The sequence below is a fragment of the Neoarius graeffei genome, chromosome 11 (assembly GCF_027579695.1).
Source record: "Neoarius graeffei isolate fNeoGra1 chromosome 11, fNeoGra1.pri, whole genome shotgun sequence".
In the NCBI taxonomy this organism is placed as follows: Eukaryota; Metazoa; Chordata; class Actinopteri; order Siluriformes; family Ariidae; genus Neoarius; species Neoarius graeffei.
Genome location: NC_083579.1, coordinates 23,508,524 through 23,529,043, shown reverse-complemented (window position 1 = coordinate 23,529,043; position 20,520 = coordinate 23,508,524). Strand labels below are relative to the sequence as shown.

Here is a 20,520-nt window from a genome sequence, read left to right as displayed (position 1 = left end):
TGCACGTGTGCCTGTCCAAGTCCATGATCCAGTGCGTGAGTGCAATTCTAAGCATGTTTTATATATGCGCGTGTGTGTGTGTGTGTGTTAGTGATTCCTTCATTTCCGTGAAGTGGTCAGAGACCAGTTTTAATTGTGTTAGTCTGTGAACCAGGTCAAAAGTAGTACATTCATTCAACAGGTGAAACAAACACAAGACCAACAAAAATATCAGCAAAGTTAGTAAAATTCTTACTAAGAATATTTTATTAAAATAAATGGCAAGGGGGTTAATAAGAAAATAACAGCATACACCATGAAAACTAAATGCAAGCATGTAAAAATCTTGACAAGGAAAACTAATAGTCACTAATATGAGTTAAACAAGCTAAAGATAAGCAAGGAAATTAAATACAACTGTTGGAAAGGCAACACTCCCAACAAGACAGGCTTGAGTTTCTGAATAAGACAGCAAAAGAGGTGAGTTAAATAAAAAAAAAAAAAAAAAAAAAACAATATTGTAGTGGGCATCAAAAAAATGAACAAAAAAGAAAGGAAGGAAAAATCAGCCAGAAGTGTGATTTATAGTATACATATAAAATGAAGTTAGAAAAATACATTAGAAACCTGTAACAGTGATTGTAAATTACATTATTATACATGTATTAGGCAGGCAGGAGAGAATACAAGAGATTTCTTGATAAACCTGATGGACTAAATTGACCAGAAAACAATGACCAACAGCATGTAGTAACATCGCAGAGGACATGTTTCGTAATACTGCTTTTTAATCAGGGCTGTCTTCTCAAACCTCCAGTCTGATATTGCATTTTATTACAAACAAAAACAGCATCTAACACTGGTGGGGAGGGGCAAGAAAAAAAAAGAAAAAAAAACCTGACCTTTCCTGCGTAACAGTTTGAGAGGAGAGCAGAGTGAAACAGGCTGCCATGAGTGGAAACATAGTCAAACACTACAGATTTATTTTTTGGCCTATTATGCAATTAAGCCTCTGATTATGTTTAGATGCTGTGGACTGGGCTCCCAATTTTTAATACGGTTCGGTAAGAGCTTTTGGTGCAGCTGTAGGAACAAAGTGTCAAACAGCTGAAACAGCTCAGTGTGAACATGAGCTCAAAGTTTATTTAATTAACTTAAAAAAAAAACATGCACAGGAAATTCAGGTAAAGCATCATCTCATGAAAGGAGTTAAAAATAAAAACATCCAGTTTGCAAATGCAAATTTTAAATGGCAGTTTGCTTCAAACAGCAACAATACAGACATAGATTGGAAACTCAAATTAAAGAAATTTGTTCAAATGGCATAAAGGGAAAGGATTGGAGGGGAGGGAGAGACAGAGAGAAATGTTAACCTAATCTCGGGAAGACGATTCATGGCACGTAGTTAGCTGGTCGAATGACTGCTATTCTTTTTGCATAGAGTAGATTGAGTGGTACAGCTGAGCGACCATCAAACTCGACACGATCAAGCTTTCTCCTTCTTGATGCACTAAATACTATTGTCGCTCTCGTACAATATTACTGAACACAATGTAACTCTGAGGAAAAAACAAATAAAAACCCAAACCATCAATAAGGCACTTTTTCCCCCCCTTTACAAATATCTAACCCCTCCCTCTTAATGCTTTGAACTGGAAATACTCCAAAGCTTCTTGGTTTTCATCACCAACAACAAAACCTTGTACACAACTTTCCTTCCTGTTTTTCTTATTTTTTTTGTACGTTTTGTAACTGCAAGTATAAAAAGCTAAAATTGCCAAAAATATATTTTTTTTCTCCAGCACCCTGTAAAAGTATCTCATTTTGATCATTTCAGAATCTTAACACACAATAATGTTATCTACATTTTTTAATCTTTTTGTTTACTATATATATATATCACATGTATAAAGCAATTTGAACAGGCAGACATGGCTTTCACATCCTATTTTTTTCTTGAGAAAGAATTCAACTCTGATGGGTTAAGTAGCTGAACTAAGGACTTTATGTTTTAAGTGTGGGACACATTGTGGATTAACCTTAAGGTTTTTTTTTTTTTCCTCCAACAATTAAAAAAAAATCTTGGATGCAGATGATCCATCCTATTACGCATGAAGGGAAACAAAATTGATACCCAATTTTATTTAAAGGTTTAAGAATTAATAATGAAAAAAAAGGTAATCATAATGGGAAAATAAAGTTTTATATTTATCTAAAACGCAGGTATGTACAGAACTCTTTTCCTCACTTCCTGTCTAATTCATCCATGATTGGTAGTGTTTCTTGATTTTATTCATCGTAAATGAGAAGCACAGTGGCTGAGGGATTATTGTCTCTTCATGCTATTTGACTGGATGTCAAACATACACAAGCACATCACACACCTTTTCATAGTCTAGTCTAAAAGAACAAACCATCTGCACTTAGATACATAAATGTATATATCGAGAAATTTATCAAATTTTAACCCTTTGGCTAAATATGCACACAATACTTTTTTTTTTGCCTTTTGTCTCACGGCTCATTCAAAAACAACAAAAATATCTATAAACTTCAGGCACTGTATTTTTGAGGCTGGGGTGTTTGGGGTGGCGTAGGTGAGCATAAACTCTTCCTGCCCAAATCTCCGCAGCCATAAAAATCCTAGATTTAAGATTACTGAAAATACTCTGGAATACTCTTCTTAACCCCAACCTGCCACACGCCTGAGATGGCACCCATACTGCAGGTATGATTAAGCTTCCCCCTAATATCAAAATAAAAAAGCACAAAGAAATAGAAAAAGCGTGTTCCCCCCGCCCCCCAAGCAGTCCATCATTTTAGCCATGCACTCAGGGTCAGCTAGATAGGCGCGCCCAGAATGTGTCAGCATTGTGAAAACTGAATAGATGAAAGAAAAAGTATATTAAAAACAAATTGCTACACATGACAATGACAAGTTTGTGTGAGTGGGTTTCTTTCCTTCTTCCTTTTCATTCTACAAAATTTAGATATTTGCAGGTTTCCATGAATTTGAATCTGCATCCTGATCGTTCCGAATCGTAATTAGAACGTAGCTGGGATGTGCAGGTAAGGGAGAAAATAATACATGGGTTTTTTATTGCTTATTAAGTCAGTGCAGATTTTTGCTACCAAAAACATCACCCAAGTATCAGGGACTGAGAAAGAAAAAAGAAAGAAACAAGCAGGGGGAAGAAGAAAAAAAAAAAGAGGTTGTTACACATTCAATAAACAAACGCCTAACATAAAATCATCACACAACTCCTCGGTTTGTAGGCATTTGATCTTGTTGCGGTTTGTGTTGGTTTGTGTGTTAGGGTCACAGGTGCCTCTCGGTTTCTCAGCGTCCAACAGGCTAGCAAAAGGCAATTACCAGTTAATCTGATCAGCAGGCAGGCCTGGGGCGGCTCATCATTGGGTGAAGAGTTCAGAGGTCAGAGGTCATTTGTTAGTTGCCGGTGGCGGCTAGGGGGTTAGGAACAAAAAAAAGGAAAAAGATAGAAAGGATTAGTGTCAGCAAGAAGAGACTGAAATGACATTTGAACACTAAAATGAATGCAACATCCTTCAAATCCACCTTAACCCATAGCCAAGAGACAAACACAAGCTAAATTTGGTTATAATCATGACAAGTGCATCATGATCGGAGAACTAGAGCCCCGCCCCCTAACCTGAATCACAATGTTCTAATTGTTATGTTAACGTTAAAGCGCTATGCTGCCCCGGGATCCCACAAACAAAAGCCACAGACAAACAAAAAGCTAGTAATGTTTTAGTGTCTTTTGGGTTGGAATGCATGTTACACACAGCGATTAGTGGTATGGGGGCTAAGCGAGGTCTTACTACAACTTGTACAATAAATAAATAGACTAAGTTTAAAAAAAAAAATCCCTCTTTATTGTTTCCATCATTATGTACAGGAGTCATAAATACAATTCCTATAAAATATAAAGTATAAAATAACAGTACCTTATATATCAAATATCGCACAAAATACTTCACTGTATTTTTCAACTAAAATGAGGCATATTGTGAAACTATCATAAATCAACACATACGTAGAGAGAAAACTTGTTTAATAAACAATTTAAGATGCAGACCTGCCAACACAGAAGAGAAATAACATGTAGAAACCCTGAAATACTCCTATATTGTTTTTCTCCCCAATTTGCATACTTGCTTCCATATGTAACTTTATCATGGAACAGCTGTTATTCAGGGAGGCTAACGCGCGTTTCCTCGGAGAAATGCAAAACCAGCCTCCTCTGCACTGTTTCGAACTCATGCTGTGTATCTCGCTCTGAGGAAAGTGCCATCTACCCTCTTCCGCATATACGAGCTCACAAACGCCTACTGACTACACAAATGGCTGTAGCACAAGTACTATCTACCCTCTTCTGCATACATCAGTTTACAGACACTCACTGACTACAAGAATAGCTGTAGTATGATTGAGATTTAAACTCACAATCTCCCAATGATTTTGTGAACGTTGAAAATTTTTGCATTAGTGTAGACACTAGAGTCAGCTGACACCAAATATAGCTATCTGATTATTATATACTTGTCAGGCATGCATTGGCAGAATTCACTTCACATGAATGAACTCAAAACATTCTTGAGTTACTGTGACAGAAACGAGAGCACTATGCTGTTGCATCTTTAAAGTGGGAAAAATCAAGTCAAGATGAGAGACACTTCATCCTGTGAGATGAAGGAAATAGGTGGGGCTTCCAGTAGATGACAACTTTCAATCATTCCAGATCCAAAAGTCGATTGGCTCTTCTGTCCATCAGAGAAAAAACACGACAGTACTTTTTTTTTTTTTAAAGTGATATTTTGTAGCAGCGTAATCAGACATTAAAATGCGGAGCTCCTACACAAAATGCATGATGGCTGGCAGGTCTGCAGATGAGGTAGACAGGAGTGTTAAATTTGTCTCCTTACTTCGCATACATTAAAAAAAATTTGTACTGAAATCCAACAGTAATGAAGCAAACTCAAGTACTATAAATATTCCTGGTTTTAGGGTGAAATGTCACAGTAAAGGAATGTGAGACAGTGCGCTGGTTTTCAGTGCTGAGATATAATCTGTACATCAGTGACATTTTAAAAAAAATCTCTAATGAAACAATTTTTAAAAATTAAAAAATAAATAAAAAGGACATGTAGGAAAAGTCTTCTCTAACTAACCTCTGTCTGCGGTCACTATCCTTTGGTAAGGATGGACCCGTGAGTCATGTCTCCGCACTTTAGTAGCCATTGCACCTAGATCGCAACAGGTCCATAAGGTTAGACACATTCTGAAGCCCAACAGCCAGACCAAACCAATCGAGCTTCACCTTGGAAAAAGGTCACAACCTAGATTGGGAGATTAATCTAAAACTTGAGTGGAGGTCGAGCTCGAGGTGCTCAGTCTGGCTTTATAGACTTTTCATTTGTATTTATACATATGCACATCATGTCTATTGAAGAAAACAGACTATAAACAAACTGTCCATATCACTCAGATTACATAACAGGACATGAGAATAAGTAGCAAATGCACTGGGAACACTTTTTCCCCCTCAAGGTTTAATAAATACATCTTTTAGCACCAACATTTTCATAGTAGTACGTTTGATGCTTTTTGAGACAGGTGGGCAAGGAGAAAAAAAAAAAGCAAACAAAAAAATAAAAAATTAGATCATCCCTGATAGAAATATTCATTAGATATTAAGTTGTAAACATTAATAACGAGGTCGACTTCCTGTGAGGTCAGCAAGAATTAGGCAAGACGAGCTTTGTCGTCTTGATTTCTGGCTGGAGAGAAACGTGTGTGAGAGTGAGTGAGAGAAAGAGATGGCAACAAGGGGAGAGAGATAAAAAAAGGAGAGGTTGTGAGAGAAACAGACAGAAAAAGGAGTGTACAGGAGGCAGACAGAAAAAAAGAGGGAAAGGCAGCAATATAGATAGAAAAAGGAGTGTGTAAGAGAGGCAGATAGAAAAAAGGAGAGAGAGAGAGAGAGAGAGAGATGCAGAGATGTGTGCAAGCAAGCATGTCCCCATCACTCTGAATGTTGACAGGGTGTGTGCACATGATTTGTGTGTGTGTGTGTGTGTGTGTGTGTGTGCTGCGCGTGTGCGCGCGCGCACACACACACACACACACACACACACACAGGAATCCTACCTTGCAGACTTTGTTTTGCCCTACACAACCCAGGACAAAAAAAAAATGAAACATAAGAAAGCCCAGGAGATAAAGGGAAGGAAAAAACTCCTCTTTAAATGAGGATGCTTCCTCGCTATCTGTCTCACACACATCTGTCCTGACACCCCTGTCCAACACCAGGCCTCAGCTGCTCAGCATGTATTTACCTTGGACTAAGTCCTGTGCAAGGCTTGGTATCGCCATGTCCAAGGTGCCCCTGTAAAATGTTGCGGCGGTGCCATCCTGATGCCTGCCAAAGCCTGAAGCACCGAGCCCCCACGCCCACTTACCTAGGACTCCTCCATGCTCGATAGGGTACTCCAGGAGAGAGGTGGGAGCCAGGGCATACGGGTAATCATAGGGCGTGGTGTAGATGATGCCTGCATCGGGTGCTGGGGGCACCAGCGTCGGAGTGGCGTTGGGCAGCATGGTGGGCATCTGCGCAGGACGGATGAGGTTCATGATGGGTGCGCCAGCTGGGTTTGGGGGGCGCAGAGCTGCAGGTGGAAGTACCTGACCAGTGGAGGCGGCAATCAGCCGAGGGCCCTGAGCCGCTGCGGCCGCCGCTGCAAGAGAGAACGCAAGGTTCGCTGGTGTAAGAGAACAGACAGGAGAGAGAAAAGGAAAGGAGCAAAGAGATGAAAATGAAGGAATGGGGGGGGTTGGGCAGGAGTGATGGATGGACAGTGAAATTAAATATTAAGGACAAATGTGTGGAAGTGAAACAGTGTGAAGGAAGAAAGACAGAAAGAGACAAAAGCATATGCCAGATTTGGATTTCAGGTTTTAGTGCATGTGAAGAAAGCAGAAACACAGGAAGAGGAGGGGGCAAAAAAAGAAAAGAAAAATTAGTTCATGCAATGATCAACAGTGAACCGTAAAAAAACCACAAAACTAAAACAAGCCCCACAACCAACATAACATGAGGGCAAATAAACCAAAAACAGCAGCGTGAATCAGCAAAAATGCACAGAACACATCAAGGCAAACCAACCACCACAATTCATCCACAGCGCAGTCACATGATCAGCTGGAAAACAAAACAGCTCTCGCCACACATGGAGGTCTGAGCAATATGGGGAGCCATGTTGGTTAAGGTCGATGTCGGTCATGGAGTCATTTGTTACAAAGCCGTTGTTCAAACACATGAAAGTTGAAGCAGTGATGACACTCGACCTAGGGTTAAACAGCTGAACATGATCGAGATCCAGTAGCTGAACCATTGAACTTGGGGCAACCTGTGTGAAGTTCAGTACGTTGTCATATGTTCTATGTTCTGTCACAGATTCTCTGCAGCAGCCTATCAAATCCATTTATTTTTTACACAAGTTATTTTGCTCATCAGACAAAAAACTAGCGAGATTTGTAGCGCACTGATTTTTAAATTTTATTTACTGATTAGCAAACTGATGATACTGACAACTGGAAGAAGTACGTTTTTAATATTGATGCATGGAGAATAATCAATGCATCTCATCTGATCAGAATCTGTGGCACTAGTTAAAAGTCCTTTGGTGAAACAAAAGGCAGTGAGTACCAATTTTCTTATTTATAATCATTAATTGTTCAGCACTAAAAGGTAACTGCTGTCACCTTTCAGTCATGCAAGTTGCTTTTTATAACCTTTATAAGCAAAGAGTTTAATGTATCTGAACCTTCTAAAGACCCTGCACTCAATGCTTTGGAGAGACGCAGAGCAAGAATCTGACGCGCAGCTAACAGAGGATCAATAACCATGAACTAAAGCAAGATCTGAGTCTATGATCTAGTGATCATGACAGAAACGTCGTGAATTGGATGATTAGACAGAGATTAGCCGATTCTGACAAGTTGTATTTCAGCTTTCAGATCAGCAAAAATTAATTGCATCATGTAAGGTGTTTCCTTTTAATCTATTTTGCAATCCAATATGAAACTGGTCTTGTAATAAAGCAACAAAACATCTTCATCAAAAGCTACCTGGCTTCCATTGTCAGTTTTTCCCCAAACAGATAAATCTGTGCTAAGTCTTCTATGGATGTAACATCTTCACTCGTAAAACATGAGCAGGGGTTTAGAGAAATGGGGGGGGGGGGGGGGAGATACTGTATGTTCATCATCAGGGCTACTTTCTACACAGGAATTCAGTAAACATCTCCACTGATATTCAACACAGAGCATGTGGACTTTTTTTGCTAGGGCAAAATCTCATATCCTGTTATATTATATAGATACGAGTGTTTTACTGGGAAATACACCACTCATTTTTCATACGAGCTACATCCGGGACATGGAGAACCAAAACCATGACAAATCTCTACATGTCACTCATGAGGAAATTGATGAATTGTTTTGAAAAATATGGGTACTTTGTGAATGTGTCTATATAATAAAAAGAAAATCACACACTGGCCTGAAGATATGAAGTTTATCTTCTTGTGTTGAAAAACTCGCATTTTTCATACAAAATAAATTGTGGATCTGAGTAACATATTTAAATAAGATTGGCTGGCTTTGAGTGGTATATCAGATATATTCCATTCAGTTAGCATGATACTGAACGAGTCAAAGATAAGTTAACTAGCTGAATGGAATACATGTGATATACCATGAAAAAAAAAACAGCCAATATTGTTATTATTATAAATACACATTCGATGGAACAAATCTGGCAGCTTTTTTTGGCTTGTTTACAAATTGTCACAGTTGCTCGCAATGTGGAAGATTTACGTGTAATACACATCTTATGGCATTTTCAATTCACTGCAACATTTTACTGCGGGCATCACTGACAAACAAAGAAATGGTTCTGCGCATGCACAACAGAAAACTCTCATTGGATATTTGCATCAGCTCCAATGTGTGATGTCATGTTGTCTTGACAACCATGCAATATCGTAAACCATATTCAACGCTCATTCTCCATTGGGTAGAGTGACATAATACACAGAGGATAAGAGATATGCTAACAATATTGCATGATATCAAACCAAATGAACAAAACCCGCTAGAAGGGAATAGAATACATGTTTTTATTCCATCGAAAAAGTGTCCTGTATGTATAATTAAATCATATTGACTGCCTTTGAGTGGTATATCAGATGTATTCCATTCAGCCAACATGATACTGAACGAGTCGAAGACGAGTTCAATATCATGCCAGCTGAAGGGAATACATCATAGACAACGAAAAAAGCCAGCCAATACTATTCATTATTATACTATATACACACACCTTTGTATCAGCATTCTCAAAGGCCAACGCTAGCTTACCCGCGACTCGGTGCTGTTAGTGCAGCAGTCCAGTTACCTTCTAGCCGGTATAGTGTTAATGAAGGCCAATACTAGCGCAGTCAAGCCAAATATTATTATTTTCCCTGTGTAATTTACTTACTTTTAAAATCAACATTGACAACTACACACAACAGAGCGACCGGGCAGCCAAAATCCTCTCCAAATCTTCTGCTTTTAACAAAGCAAACCTCGCGGCCATGTTTGTTTACAAATTGTCACAGTCGCTCGTGAGCGCAGAAGTTTTACATCTCCGATGTGTCTATCTTCCAGTTTTTCAATGTCTGTTGGTATGTTTTTCTCTTGTAAATACGCGTGAACATATAACGAAGTTTTGGTAGCCTTTCGGGTGTTCAATGGATCTTCAGTTTACAGTTTATTTATTTAGTGCTTAATCATAGCAGTAGCACTGGATTAGCCTCGTGTTCTCTCTTTCTTGACAGACAAAGAAATGACTGCGCATGAACAACAGAAAAGTTGTCATTGAATATTCTCATGAGCTGTGACGTCATACTGTCTTGACAACATGCAATATTGTAACAATATTGCACACTCATTCACTATTAGGGAGAGTGGCGTAATACATGCAGGAGAAGTGATACACTAACAATACTGCATGCTATCAATAAACCCACGAGAAAGGTACATGTTTTTATTCCATGGAAAAAGTGGCCCATATGTATAATTCCCAATATTTATCTCCAATGACGTCACTCCCAGTATTTTCCTGCTGACTAGACACATGTCAAAATGGCAAACTGGTTCAAAATTAAAATTCTTTTGATTAAATTGCGCATTTTTTTTGCGGATGTGTCCATATAATATAAAGAACATTACACGGTGGTGCAAAGATATGAAGTTTCCCTTATTGTGTTGAAAATATTTTCACTCGTAAAATATCCCCCCTCTCTTTTTTTACACACACACACACACACACACACACACACACACACACACACACACACACACACACACAGCACCCTTCACAATTATTGGCGCCCCAGTTGTGTTAAAAGCCTTAAAATAAATTCAATTTTTATTGCAGAAGCATAATCTCACACTGAAAATTGTAGAAAAATGTAACCCTTAATTTAAAAAAAAAAAATCCCCGACTAAGAAACAATTATTTTTCATAAAATCACCTGTTCCACAATTAATGGAACCCATAACAATTCCGAGAAAATAAATGTAATTGAAGCATTTCTGTCATTTCTACTGTAGTTTATAAAGTTAATCAGAGTATCTAGGAACCTTTAATTAGTAATTCATCACATCCTGTTTCCCTGGGGTATAAATATGATGTGACACAGAGGCCTATTTCTCTTATCCACTCTTCAACATGGGAAAGACAAGAGAACACACCAAGTAAGTAAGGCAGATGTGTGTCGACCTTCATAAGTCAGGCAATGGCTACAAGAAAATAGCCACTCGCCCACACCTGCCCATATCTACAGTCAGATGAATGATCAAGAAGTTTAAAACAACTGGAATAGTGGCAAACAAGCCTGGACGAGGATGCAAGTTTATCTTGCCACCATGCACACTGAGGAGGATTGTAAGAGAAGTAAAAAGTTTTCCAAAGCTCACTGTTGGAGAACTGCATCAAAGAGTAGCATCTTGGGGTCACAAAGTCTTCATAACAACCATCAGGCACTATCTACATGCCAACAAGCTGTTTGGGAGGCATGCACGGAAAAAGCCTTTTCTCAAGCATAAACGTAAACGTCTGGAGTTCGCTAAGCGGTACTGGGACTTCAACTGGGACCGTGTGCTTTGGTCAGATGAGACCAAGATAGAGCGTTTTGGCAACAAACATTAAGTGGGTCTGGCATAACACAAAAGATGAGTATGCGGACAAGCACCTCATGCCCACTGTGAAGTATGGGGGAGGATCGGTGATGCTGTGGGCCGGTTTCTCTTCCAAAGGCCCCGGGAACCTTGCTAGGGTGCATGGCATCATGAACTCTTTGAAATACCAGGACATTTTAAACAAAAATCTGGTAGCCTCTGCCCGAAAGCTGAAGATGGGTCGTCACTGGGTCTTTCAGCAAGATAATGACCCTAAACATGTGATCAAATCAACACAAAAATGGTTCACCAGACACAAAATCAAGCTCCTCCCATGGCAATCTCAGTCCCCAGACCTCAACCCAATTGAAAACCTGTGGGGTGAGCTGAAGAGGAGAGTGCATAGGAGAGGACCCAGGACTCTGGACGATTTAGAGAGATTGTGCAAAGAGGAATGGTCGAAGATCCCTCTCTCTGTATTCTCCCATCTTGTGAAATGTTATAGGAGATTAAGTGCTGTCTTGTTGGCAAAAGGGGGTTGTACAAAGTATTAACATCAGGGGTGCCAATAATTGTGGCACACATGATTTCATGTAAAAGAATTATTTCTTAATGTGGGATTTTTTTTCCACTGAATAAATGCACTTGAATTAAAGGTTGGATTTTTCTCTTTTTTTTTTTTTTGCATTGTTGTCCTATACTATTTTTAAAAAAATGAATTTATTAGAAGCCTAAGAACATATCTTAACGAGGGGTGCCAATAATTGTGGAGGGTACACTCTCTCTCTCTCTCTCTCTCTCTCTATATATATATATATATATATATATATATATATATATATATATATATATATGTGTGTGTGTGTGTGTGTGTGTGTGTGTGTGTGTATACACACACATACAGTAGCATGCAAAAGTTTGGGCACCCTTACTGAAAATGTCTGTTACTGTGAATAGTTAAGTGAGCAGAAGATGGACTGATCACCAAAAGGCATAAAGGTAAAGACAACATTTCTTTTCAGCGTTTTCTGCAAGATTTGTGTATGATTTTTGTTTTGTACAATTGGAGAGTGAAAAAAAGAAAAGGAACACCATGTGAAAGTTTGGGCACCCCAATACATTTGAGTTCTCAGGTAACTTGTACCAAGGTTCCAGACCTTAATTAGCTTATTGAGCTGTGGCTTGTTCAAATTCTTCATTAGGAAAGGTCAGATGATGCAAATTTCAAAGCTGTATACATTCTCTGACTCCTCAAACTTGTCCCTAAAATCAACAGCCATGGGCTCCTCTAAGCAACTCCCTTGCATTCTGAATAATAAAATAATTGATGCTCTCAAAGCAGGAGAAGGCTACAAGAACATAGCAAAGTGTTTTAAGGTAGCTGTTTCCTCAGATTGTAATGATATTAAGAAATGGCAGTTAACAGAAACAGTGGAGATCAAGGTGAGGTGTGGAAGATAAAGAAAACTTTCTGAAAGAACTGCTTGTTGGATTGCTAGAAAGCCAAATAAAAACCCTTGTTTGACTGCAAAAGACCTTCAGAAAGATTTAGCAGACCCTGGAGTGGTGGTGCACTGTTCTACTATGCAGCGACACCTGAACAAATATGACCTTCATGGAAGAGTCATCAGAAGAAAACCGTTCCTGCGTCCTAGCCACAAAATTCAGCGTCTGAAGGTTGCAAATGAACATCTAAATAAGCCTGATGCATTTTGGAAACAAGTCCTGTGGACTGATGAAATCAAAATAGAACTTTTTGGCCACAATGTGCAAAGGTATGTTTGGAAAAAAAAAGGGTGCCAAATTCTAGGAGAACAGCAGCTCTCCAACTCTGAAGCATGGGTGTGGATCGTTCATGCTTTGGGGTTGTGTTGCAGCCAGTGGCACAGGGCACATTTCACTGGTCGAGGGAAGCATTGATTCGAATAAATACTAGCAAATTCTGGAAGCAAACGTCACACCATCTGTAAAAAAAGTTGAAGTTAAAAAGAGGATGGGTCCGACAATAAGACGATGATCCAAAACACACCTCAAAATCTACAATGGAATACATCAAGAGTCACAAGCTGAAGGTTTTGCCATGGCCCTTGCAGTCCCCTGACCTAAACATCATTGAAAATCTGTGGATAGATCTCAAAAGAGCAGTGCATGCAAGACAGTCCAAGAAACTTGTAGAACTGGAAGCCTTTTGCAAGGACGAATGTGTGAAAATCCCCCAGGTAAGAACTGAAAAATTATTAGCTGGCTACAAAAAGTGTTTACAAGCTGTGATACTTGCCAAAGGGGGTGTTACTAGGTACTAACCATGCAGGGTGCCCAAACTTTTGCTTCGGGCCCTTTTCCTTTTTTGCCATTTTGAAAATGTAAAAGATGAAAATAAAAAATTGTTTTTGCTTAAAATATAAAGGGAATGAGTCATCTTTAACTTTATGCATTTTGGAGATCATCTTATCTCCAACTTGCTTAACTGTTCACAGTAACAGCAATTTTGCCAGGGGTGCCCAAACTTTTGCATACCACTGTGTGTGTGTGTGTGTGTATATATATATATATATATATATATATATATGGACACATCGTTTAAATAAGTTTATTTCACTTTTATAATGAGCTTAGTGCTAATGACGTGTTAGGTTTATTTATTTCCAGTTCCTATGCCAATGCTTGCAAATAGCAGACAGTTTTCCCCCAGTGTCATGACACGATACACAGGTCTGCCCAAGAGCCCTTGGACGATGGAATACTGCACATACAGTTGTGGTCACAAGTTTGCATACAGGGTAATATATGGGCTTTCAGAAATTTCTTTGAGCTGCTCTTTTTCTGTGGCAGAATGATTGTACATCATACATCTTTAATTAAAAAATAAATAAATAAAAATACAAAAAAACCCTACAGAATCGGGTGCACAAGTTTTAATTTTCTTTGGGTTTTCTGAAATCAACACATGGTTAAAATTATACATACGCTCACTTTGATTATTAATTCAGAGGTGCTGAAACTTCTAAAAATGTCTCTTATCTTGCCAAGGCCTCTTAACTTCCTGTTAGTGTTCATGATCGACTACAGCTGGTAGCGTCTCTGTGCCTTCATAAAAAGGGTTTACAGCACTCATTGGATTGACCAACACACAGTAAAATGGGAAAGTCAAAGGAGCTCAGTGCAGATCTGAGAAAGATCACAGATATACACAACTCCAGAATGTCTCTTGGAGCCATTTCTAAACAACTACAAATTCCAAGATCAGTTCAAACAATTGTATCCAAGTTATTGTGAGGTGTAGTCACTTTGCCAAGCCACTTTGCTTCAAGAAAACCCAAACTGTCACCCTCAGCTGAAAGGAAATTGGTTTGGATGGTCAGGAACAACCTGGGAACCACCATGGCACTGCCCTGCCATGAACTGGAAGCTGATGATCACTCAGTACGTTTACATGCACATCCAAATCGAGCTGCTGTCGGTAATCGAGCAAAGGGTCCCAGCAGGGGTGCCAGAGAAATCCAATCCTACATACACACAATGAAATCGAGCTATTGTGTGAGGTACATTGTGCACCCGAGCCACAGGTGGCGCTACACGCCCCATCGTGTTGGTACACTTCTGGTTGTCGTCATGAAGAAGAGCTATTCAAGAGTATAAACAAAGTTATCAGTTCCGTGTTCACAAGAAATTTTACTGGTCTAAATCACTACAAATTGCTCTAATGACAGATTTGATGACATTTCCTGTACATTTTATTTATCTTTTTATTACATCCACCTGCCAAGGGACTACAGGCGGAAATTAGCATGTACTGCTATAACCTGGTACAGACATCTGTCCTTACCACAAGGATAATGTTTAATTTGTACACTGTCCCTTTTAAAAATAAAATAAACTCTAAGAAGAGTGTTTGTAGTTTGTATGTACGAACAGAAGTGTTCCTAATAAAGTGGGCGGCTAAGGTGAAGCGTCATGCCGACCGAGGCTGTTTTTTTTTTTTCCCCGACCGAGGCTGTTGTGTTTCCCGCTTGTGGTCTCGTCACTCGTCACTTCCGGAAGGGGCAGTGCTGAAGTAAGTAGCTGGACTACGTAGCTCGATAGGGTTTACATGCACTAAGTAGCTCGGCAAAAATCGCATAATCTAGGTCGTGCAGCTCGATTACAAGAAATCAAGTTCGGTTCAATTTCAGCCTAGCTAAGGTGTTTCCATGCCATTTAGAACTTCGATTTCAGTCGAGCAACGGCAGAAATTCGATTTTCTCTATGTGCATGTAAACGCAGTGACTGTCTACAATTCACATCACAATGGACTAAGAGGCTGCTATCCAAGAAATAACCCCTGCTCCAAAACTGACACCTTCAAGCTTAGGCCACACCAATTTAATCAGTTGGTTCTCTGATTTTTTTCAGGAAAAATATGAAGCGAGCGGGCAAAATAAAAATAAAATTTAAAAAATGCTCTGATGGTAGAATTAGCAGTGGAAATAGACCAAACAATACAGGCAAACCAGTAAACAGAATTTCAACACACCAGTCAAAGATTTTACGCTTCTGTTCATTTAATAGCCTAATAATCACAAACACAGGCTTTGCAGGACTCCCCTCTACAGGCATGTTTCTTCCACAAGTCTTTATCGAAAGTGAAAGGGGTGATTTGATTGGTTTTCGACGTTGCGTGCCCTCACGTCACATGACCTTTTCTGTTGGCGGGAGTTTGATTTCGATTTTTTTTTTTCATTTTGCATTTTCTTCAAGCGGCGATTCCGAGAACCAACTAATTGAATTGGTGTGGCCTTAATTAAAGTACAACCCCAATTCCAAAAACGTTGGGACGCTGTGTAAACTGTAAATAAAAACAGAATGTGAAGATTTGCAATATCATGGAAACCCTATATTTCATTGAAAATAGTACAAAGACAAAATATCAAATGTTGAAACTGAGAAACTTTATTGAAAAATATATGCTCATTTTGAATTTGATGTCAGCAACATGTTTCAAAAAAGTTGGGACAGGGGCATGTTTACCACTGTGTTGCATCACCTCTACTTTTAACAACACTCTGTAAACTTTTGGGAACTAAGGAGACCAATTGCTGTAGTTTTGAAATTGAAATGTTGTCCCATTCTTGCCTGATATACAATTTCAGTTGCTCAACAGTTCAGGGTCTCCTTTGTCATGTTTTGTGCTTCATAATGCGCCAAATGTTTTAAATGGGAGGCAAGTCTGGACTACAGACAGGCCAGTTTAGCACCTGAACTCTTTTACTACAGAGCCGTGCAGTTTTAATTATGTGTAGAAAGCGGTTTGGCATTGTCTTGCTGAAAGAAGGAAGGCCTTCCCTGAAAACGATTTTGTCTGGATGGCAGCATATTGCTCTGAAACGTGTATATATCATTCAGCATTAATGATGCCTTCCCAGATGTACAAGCTACCCATGTCATGTGCACTAATGCACCCTCATACCATCACAGATACTGGCTTTTAAACTGTGCACTGATAACAAGCTGGATGATCCCTCTCCTCTTTAGCCTGGAGGACATGGTGTCCATGATTTCTAAAGAGAATTTCTACTTCTGATTCATCAGACCTTGGGACAATTTTCCACTTCGCCTCAGTCCATCTTAAGAGCTTGGGCTCAGAAAAGGTGGCAGTGTTTCTGGATATTGTTTAACTTGCATTTGTGGATGCAGTAATGAACTGTTTTCACAGGTGATGGTTTTCTGAAGTGTTCCTGAGCCCATACAGTGATTTCCACGACAGACACATATCTGCTTTTAATGCAGTGTTGCCTGGGGGCCTGTCAGTTTTCAGCTTTGTCTTTTGCATACAGAGATTTCTCCAGATTCTCTGAATATTTTAATGATAGTGTACCATAGATGACGTGATCCCCAAATTATTTGCAATTTTACATTGAGGAACGTTATTCTTAAATTATTGCACTGTTTGCCCACGCAGTCTTTCACAGAGCGGTGAACCCCTCCCCATCTTTACTTCTGAGAGACTCCGTTTCTCTGGGATGCTCTTTTTATACCCAATCATGTTAATGACCTGTTGCCAATTAACCAATTTTTTTTTAAGCATTACACAACTTTTTCAGTCTTTTGTTGCCCCGTCCCAACTTTTTGGAAATGTGTTGCTGACATCAAATTCAAAATGAGCATATATTTTTCAAAAAACAATAAAATGTATCAGTTTCAACATTTGATATGTTGTCTTTGTACTACTTTCAATGAAATATAGGGTTTCCATGATTTGCAAATCTTCACGTTCTGTTTTTATTTATGTTGCACACAGTGTCCCAACTTTTTTGGAATTGGAGTTGTATGAAGCTGACCACACGGACAAAGAAAAAGCCTTCTCGAAGATAGCTGTATGGTCAGATGAGACATAGATTGAGTTGTTTGGTCACAATGACCACCATGTACAGAGGGACACTGTACCAGCTGATGGTAGGATCATCATGCTCTGGGGCTGTTTTGCTGCCAGTGGAACTGGTTCATTGCACAAAGTGGATGGAATAATGAAGGAGGACTACCTCAGAATTCTTCAGCATAAGCCATCAGAAACTTGAACACGACTTGGGACTTATAACAGGACAATGAACCCAAAGATGCATCAGAGCTGGTTGTGGAGGATAAAGCAGGCTAACATTAAGCTTAAAACAAGTCTTGACTTCAACCCTATTGAAAATATATGGACCGTGCTTATAAGTCCAGTCCATGCCAAGAAAAAAAAAAAAAAAAATTAATTGAACTCTACCAATTCTACCATGAGTCGTGAAATATCCAATCAGAATTCTGCCAGAAGCTTGTTCATGGTAAACAAAAAGGTTTGGTCAAGGTGAATCTTGCAAAGAGACATTTTACCCAAATATTCAGTGTGCTGTCTGTATATTTTTGACCCTGTGTTGATTTCAGAAAACCCAAATTAAATTAAAACTTGTGCACCAAATTCTAGTCTTTTTTTTTTTAAGATGTATGCTGTACATTCTGCCACAGAAAAAAAAAAAAAAAAAACAGTTCAAAGAAATTACTGAAAGCCCAAATATTGCCATGACATTCATATCCAAGTTTGTAAACTTGTGACCACAACTGTACATACACAACTTCGAACATACACATACAGACAGGAGCTACACTCAGAACACAGATAGATATCTGGAGCAGGAAATAGATCCAGCTAGCGGCACTGATGCACCCCTAACGCTCTGATGTATGAGTATGTGTATAGAAAGCACACGCTGTGTTCAAAATGCAGGTAAATCATGCACTGTTCTTATTCACTTGGCATGACTTGGTTCCGATGAGAATTCTTCGAGTCAATCATTTATTCAAGTTTAATTTTTGCTGTTTGAATCAGTCGCCTCTTTTTATAGTGATGTGACATCACATCTAACAGACAAATAATATCCAAGTGTTATTAGTAATGGCTTTTGGGATTGATTCAAGTTAATTTCATTTAAAAAAAAAAGTAAACAAAAAACAGAGGAGTCTCATTGAGAAATAAATGTTAATTTTTATTAATCAATTATTATTATTACTTAAATCCTAAAATATTTGATCTATTTGCACTTTCTGCTCCTCATTGCTAATTTCTGCTGTTTGTTTATTGTTAGATCTTATAGATAATCAGTTACAGCATGAAAGACACAACGTTACAAATCTTAGAAACAAACTGAACACAGGGTTAATAAATCCTGTCCACAGGGCCTTCCAGAGGAAACGTTACTGCCAAACCCGTAACTTTTTCCGCTGTACAGTCAGGATCTTTGTGCTGCATTATATTTCAACATGGCATTCCCAAGATGAAGCCCTCCACATGGACCAGATCTTTTATGTTAATATAAGGGGGGAAAACATATTTAAAAAAAAAACACCTGTCAACATTCTGAAATGAAAAACTGGCATCCTGTCCCAGTCATGAATATTCATGATTTGTAGAGTTTCCATTTTTCCGAACAGGAGCAGCACTTCACATGAATATTCATGATGGAGGAGGCACTTGTACAAATTGTACATATTTATGAGCAGGGTGTGATTACAAGGCAGCTGTAGTGCACACAGACAAATTAAAATGACACAGATCGATGTATTAAAAAGATGACTAGTACCCTGTGGAGTTAGAATAACCCCTAGGTATTGAATGTCTGCTGCCTCATGCCTGTGAAGGAGAATGAGCTGGAAAAACATCGCACACTAATGTTTACACTTGGGTACAGAAATCGCCAAAGTTCATCCCCATTATAATATTATAATGAGTGAGGTCGCAGCAAACATGGCAGAACCAGCAGCCTCTGACACAAAAGCAAGCACTCGAGAGCCTTCAAGCTTACAGGTGCGTTTAAGGAGACACGCAGAACCTTTATTTTTAAATAAATTTCTGAGTGGATAGTATCTCCATCCTTGACTCTCATATGCTGCACAAATGGGAATTAAAAAAAATATATATTTTTGAGAGTTAAAATCGACCACAAAGTTGGCATTTGAGCTGCCCCATTGAGCCAGCCAGCCCTGAGTGCGTGATGTCACAGCGATAACCGGTTTTAAGGCAGAGGCCTTTGACAGCTACAGACTAAAGTCATATAAATAAAAATTTATGGTGAAAGAAAGAAATACCGTTACCGACTTGCTCAACTAAGACTGATTTGACTTCATTGATTGTGGGTTGACTCTCATTAAAACAGGATAGGTGTTATAACTTGCGCAACATACATGTACATGCATGCATTTTCACTGATAAAACGTGAAAGGCTAATTAAATAAATCAGATGAACTGAGACAATCACATTCTGAAGCAAATTAAATAATCTTATACCAGTAACTTAAACACACAATACAAGTTACATGTATTAATCTAAATGCAGGTAAACGTGTTGTTTTTGTTTTGTTTCCAAATGAGAGTCGGAGCTTACCCGTCTGTGTTCTCGCTTCTTGAAGGCTGATCTTGTGGCCGATTGTTTTGAAACAATCTGACTTTCAGTTGTTCGTTCAGTTCTCCATTCATTCGCTTCTTCCACGTAAGGGCGAGATGGCAGCAATATCCAGCACAGAAATCAGATGGCTGGTCCACTCATTCTCCATTTTCGCTATACTGAGCACTCCGCCATTACTGCTTGGCTCAGGCAATTACGAAAACCCGGGACAGAACGTCACCGGTTTTAGCAACCACCACGGGGAGGTCACTGCCAGAGTGATATGTCACATCCCGTTCTGTCCTGGGTTTTAGCAACAACCCTCAGCTCACACTCCAGGAGAAATGGTGCAACTGAACTTACTTTCCTTTTTTAAAATAAATAAAATAAATACTT

At 39.0% G+C, this 20,520-nt stretch overlaps 1 protein-coding gene across 4 annotated transcripts in view; it reads right to left on the bottom strand.

The window, feature by feature from the left end:
* Positions 1 to 208: 208 nt before the first annotated feature.
* The window catches only part of qkia (QKI, KH domain containing, RNA binding a), a 237,003-nt gene continuing 216,691 nt past the window's right edge, over positions 209 to 20,520 (bottom strand). The window contains exons 6-8 of one of the 4 annotated variants that reach the window (XM_060933628.1): positions 6,340 to 6,762; positions 5,173 to 5,247; positions 209 to 3,444 (exon numbers count right to left, since the gene is read on the bottom strand). In XM_060933628.1, the coding sequence (XP_060789611.1) occupies positions 3,428 to 3,444; positions 5,173 to 5,247; positions 6,340 to 6,762 (515 nt within the window). In that variant the 3' untranslated portion in view covers positions 209 to 3,427. The remainder of the gene's footprint in view (positions 3,445 to 5,172; positions 5,248 to 6,339; positions 6,763 to 20,520) is intronic. The other 3 variants (XM_060933630.1, XM_060933629.1, XM_060933632.1) reach the window with 3 other exon arrangements.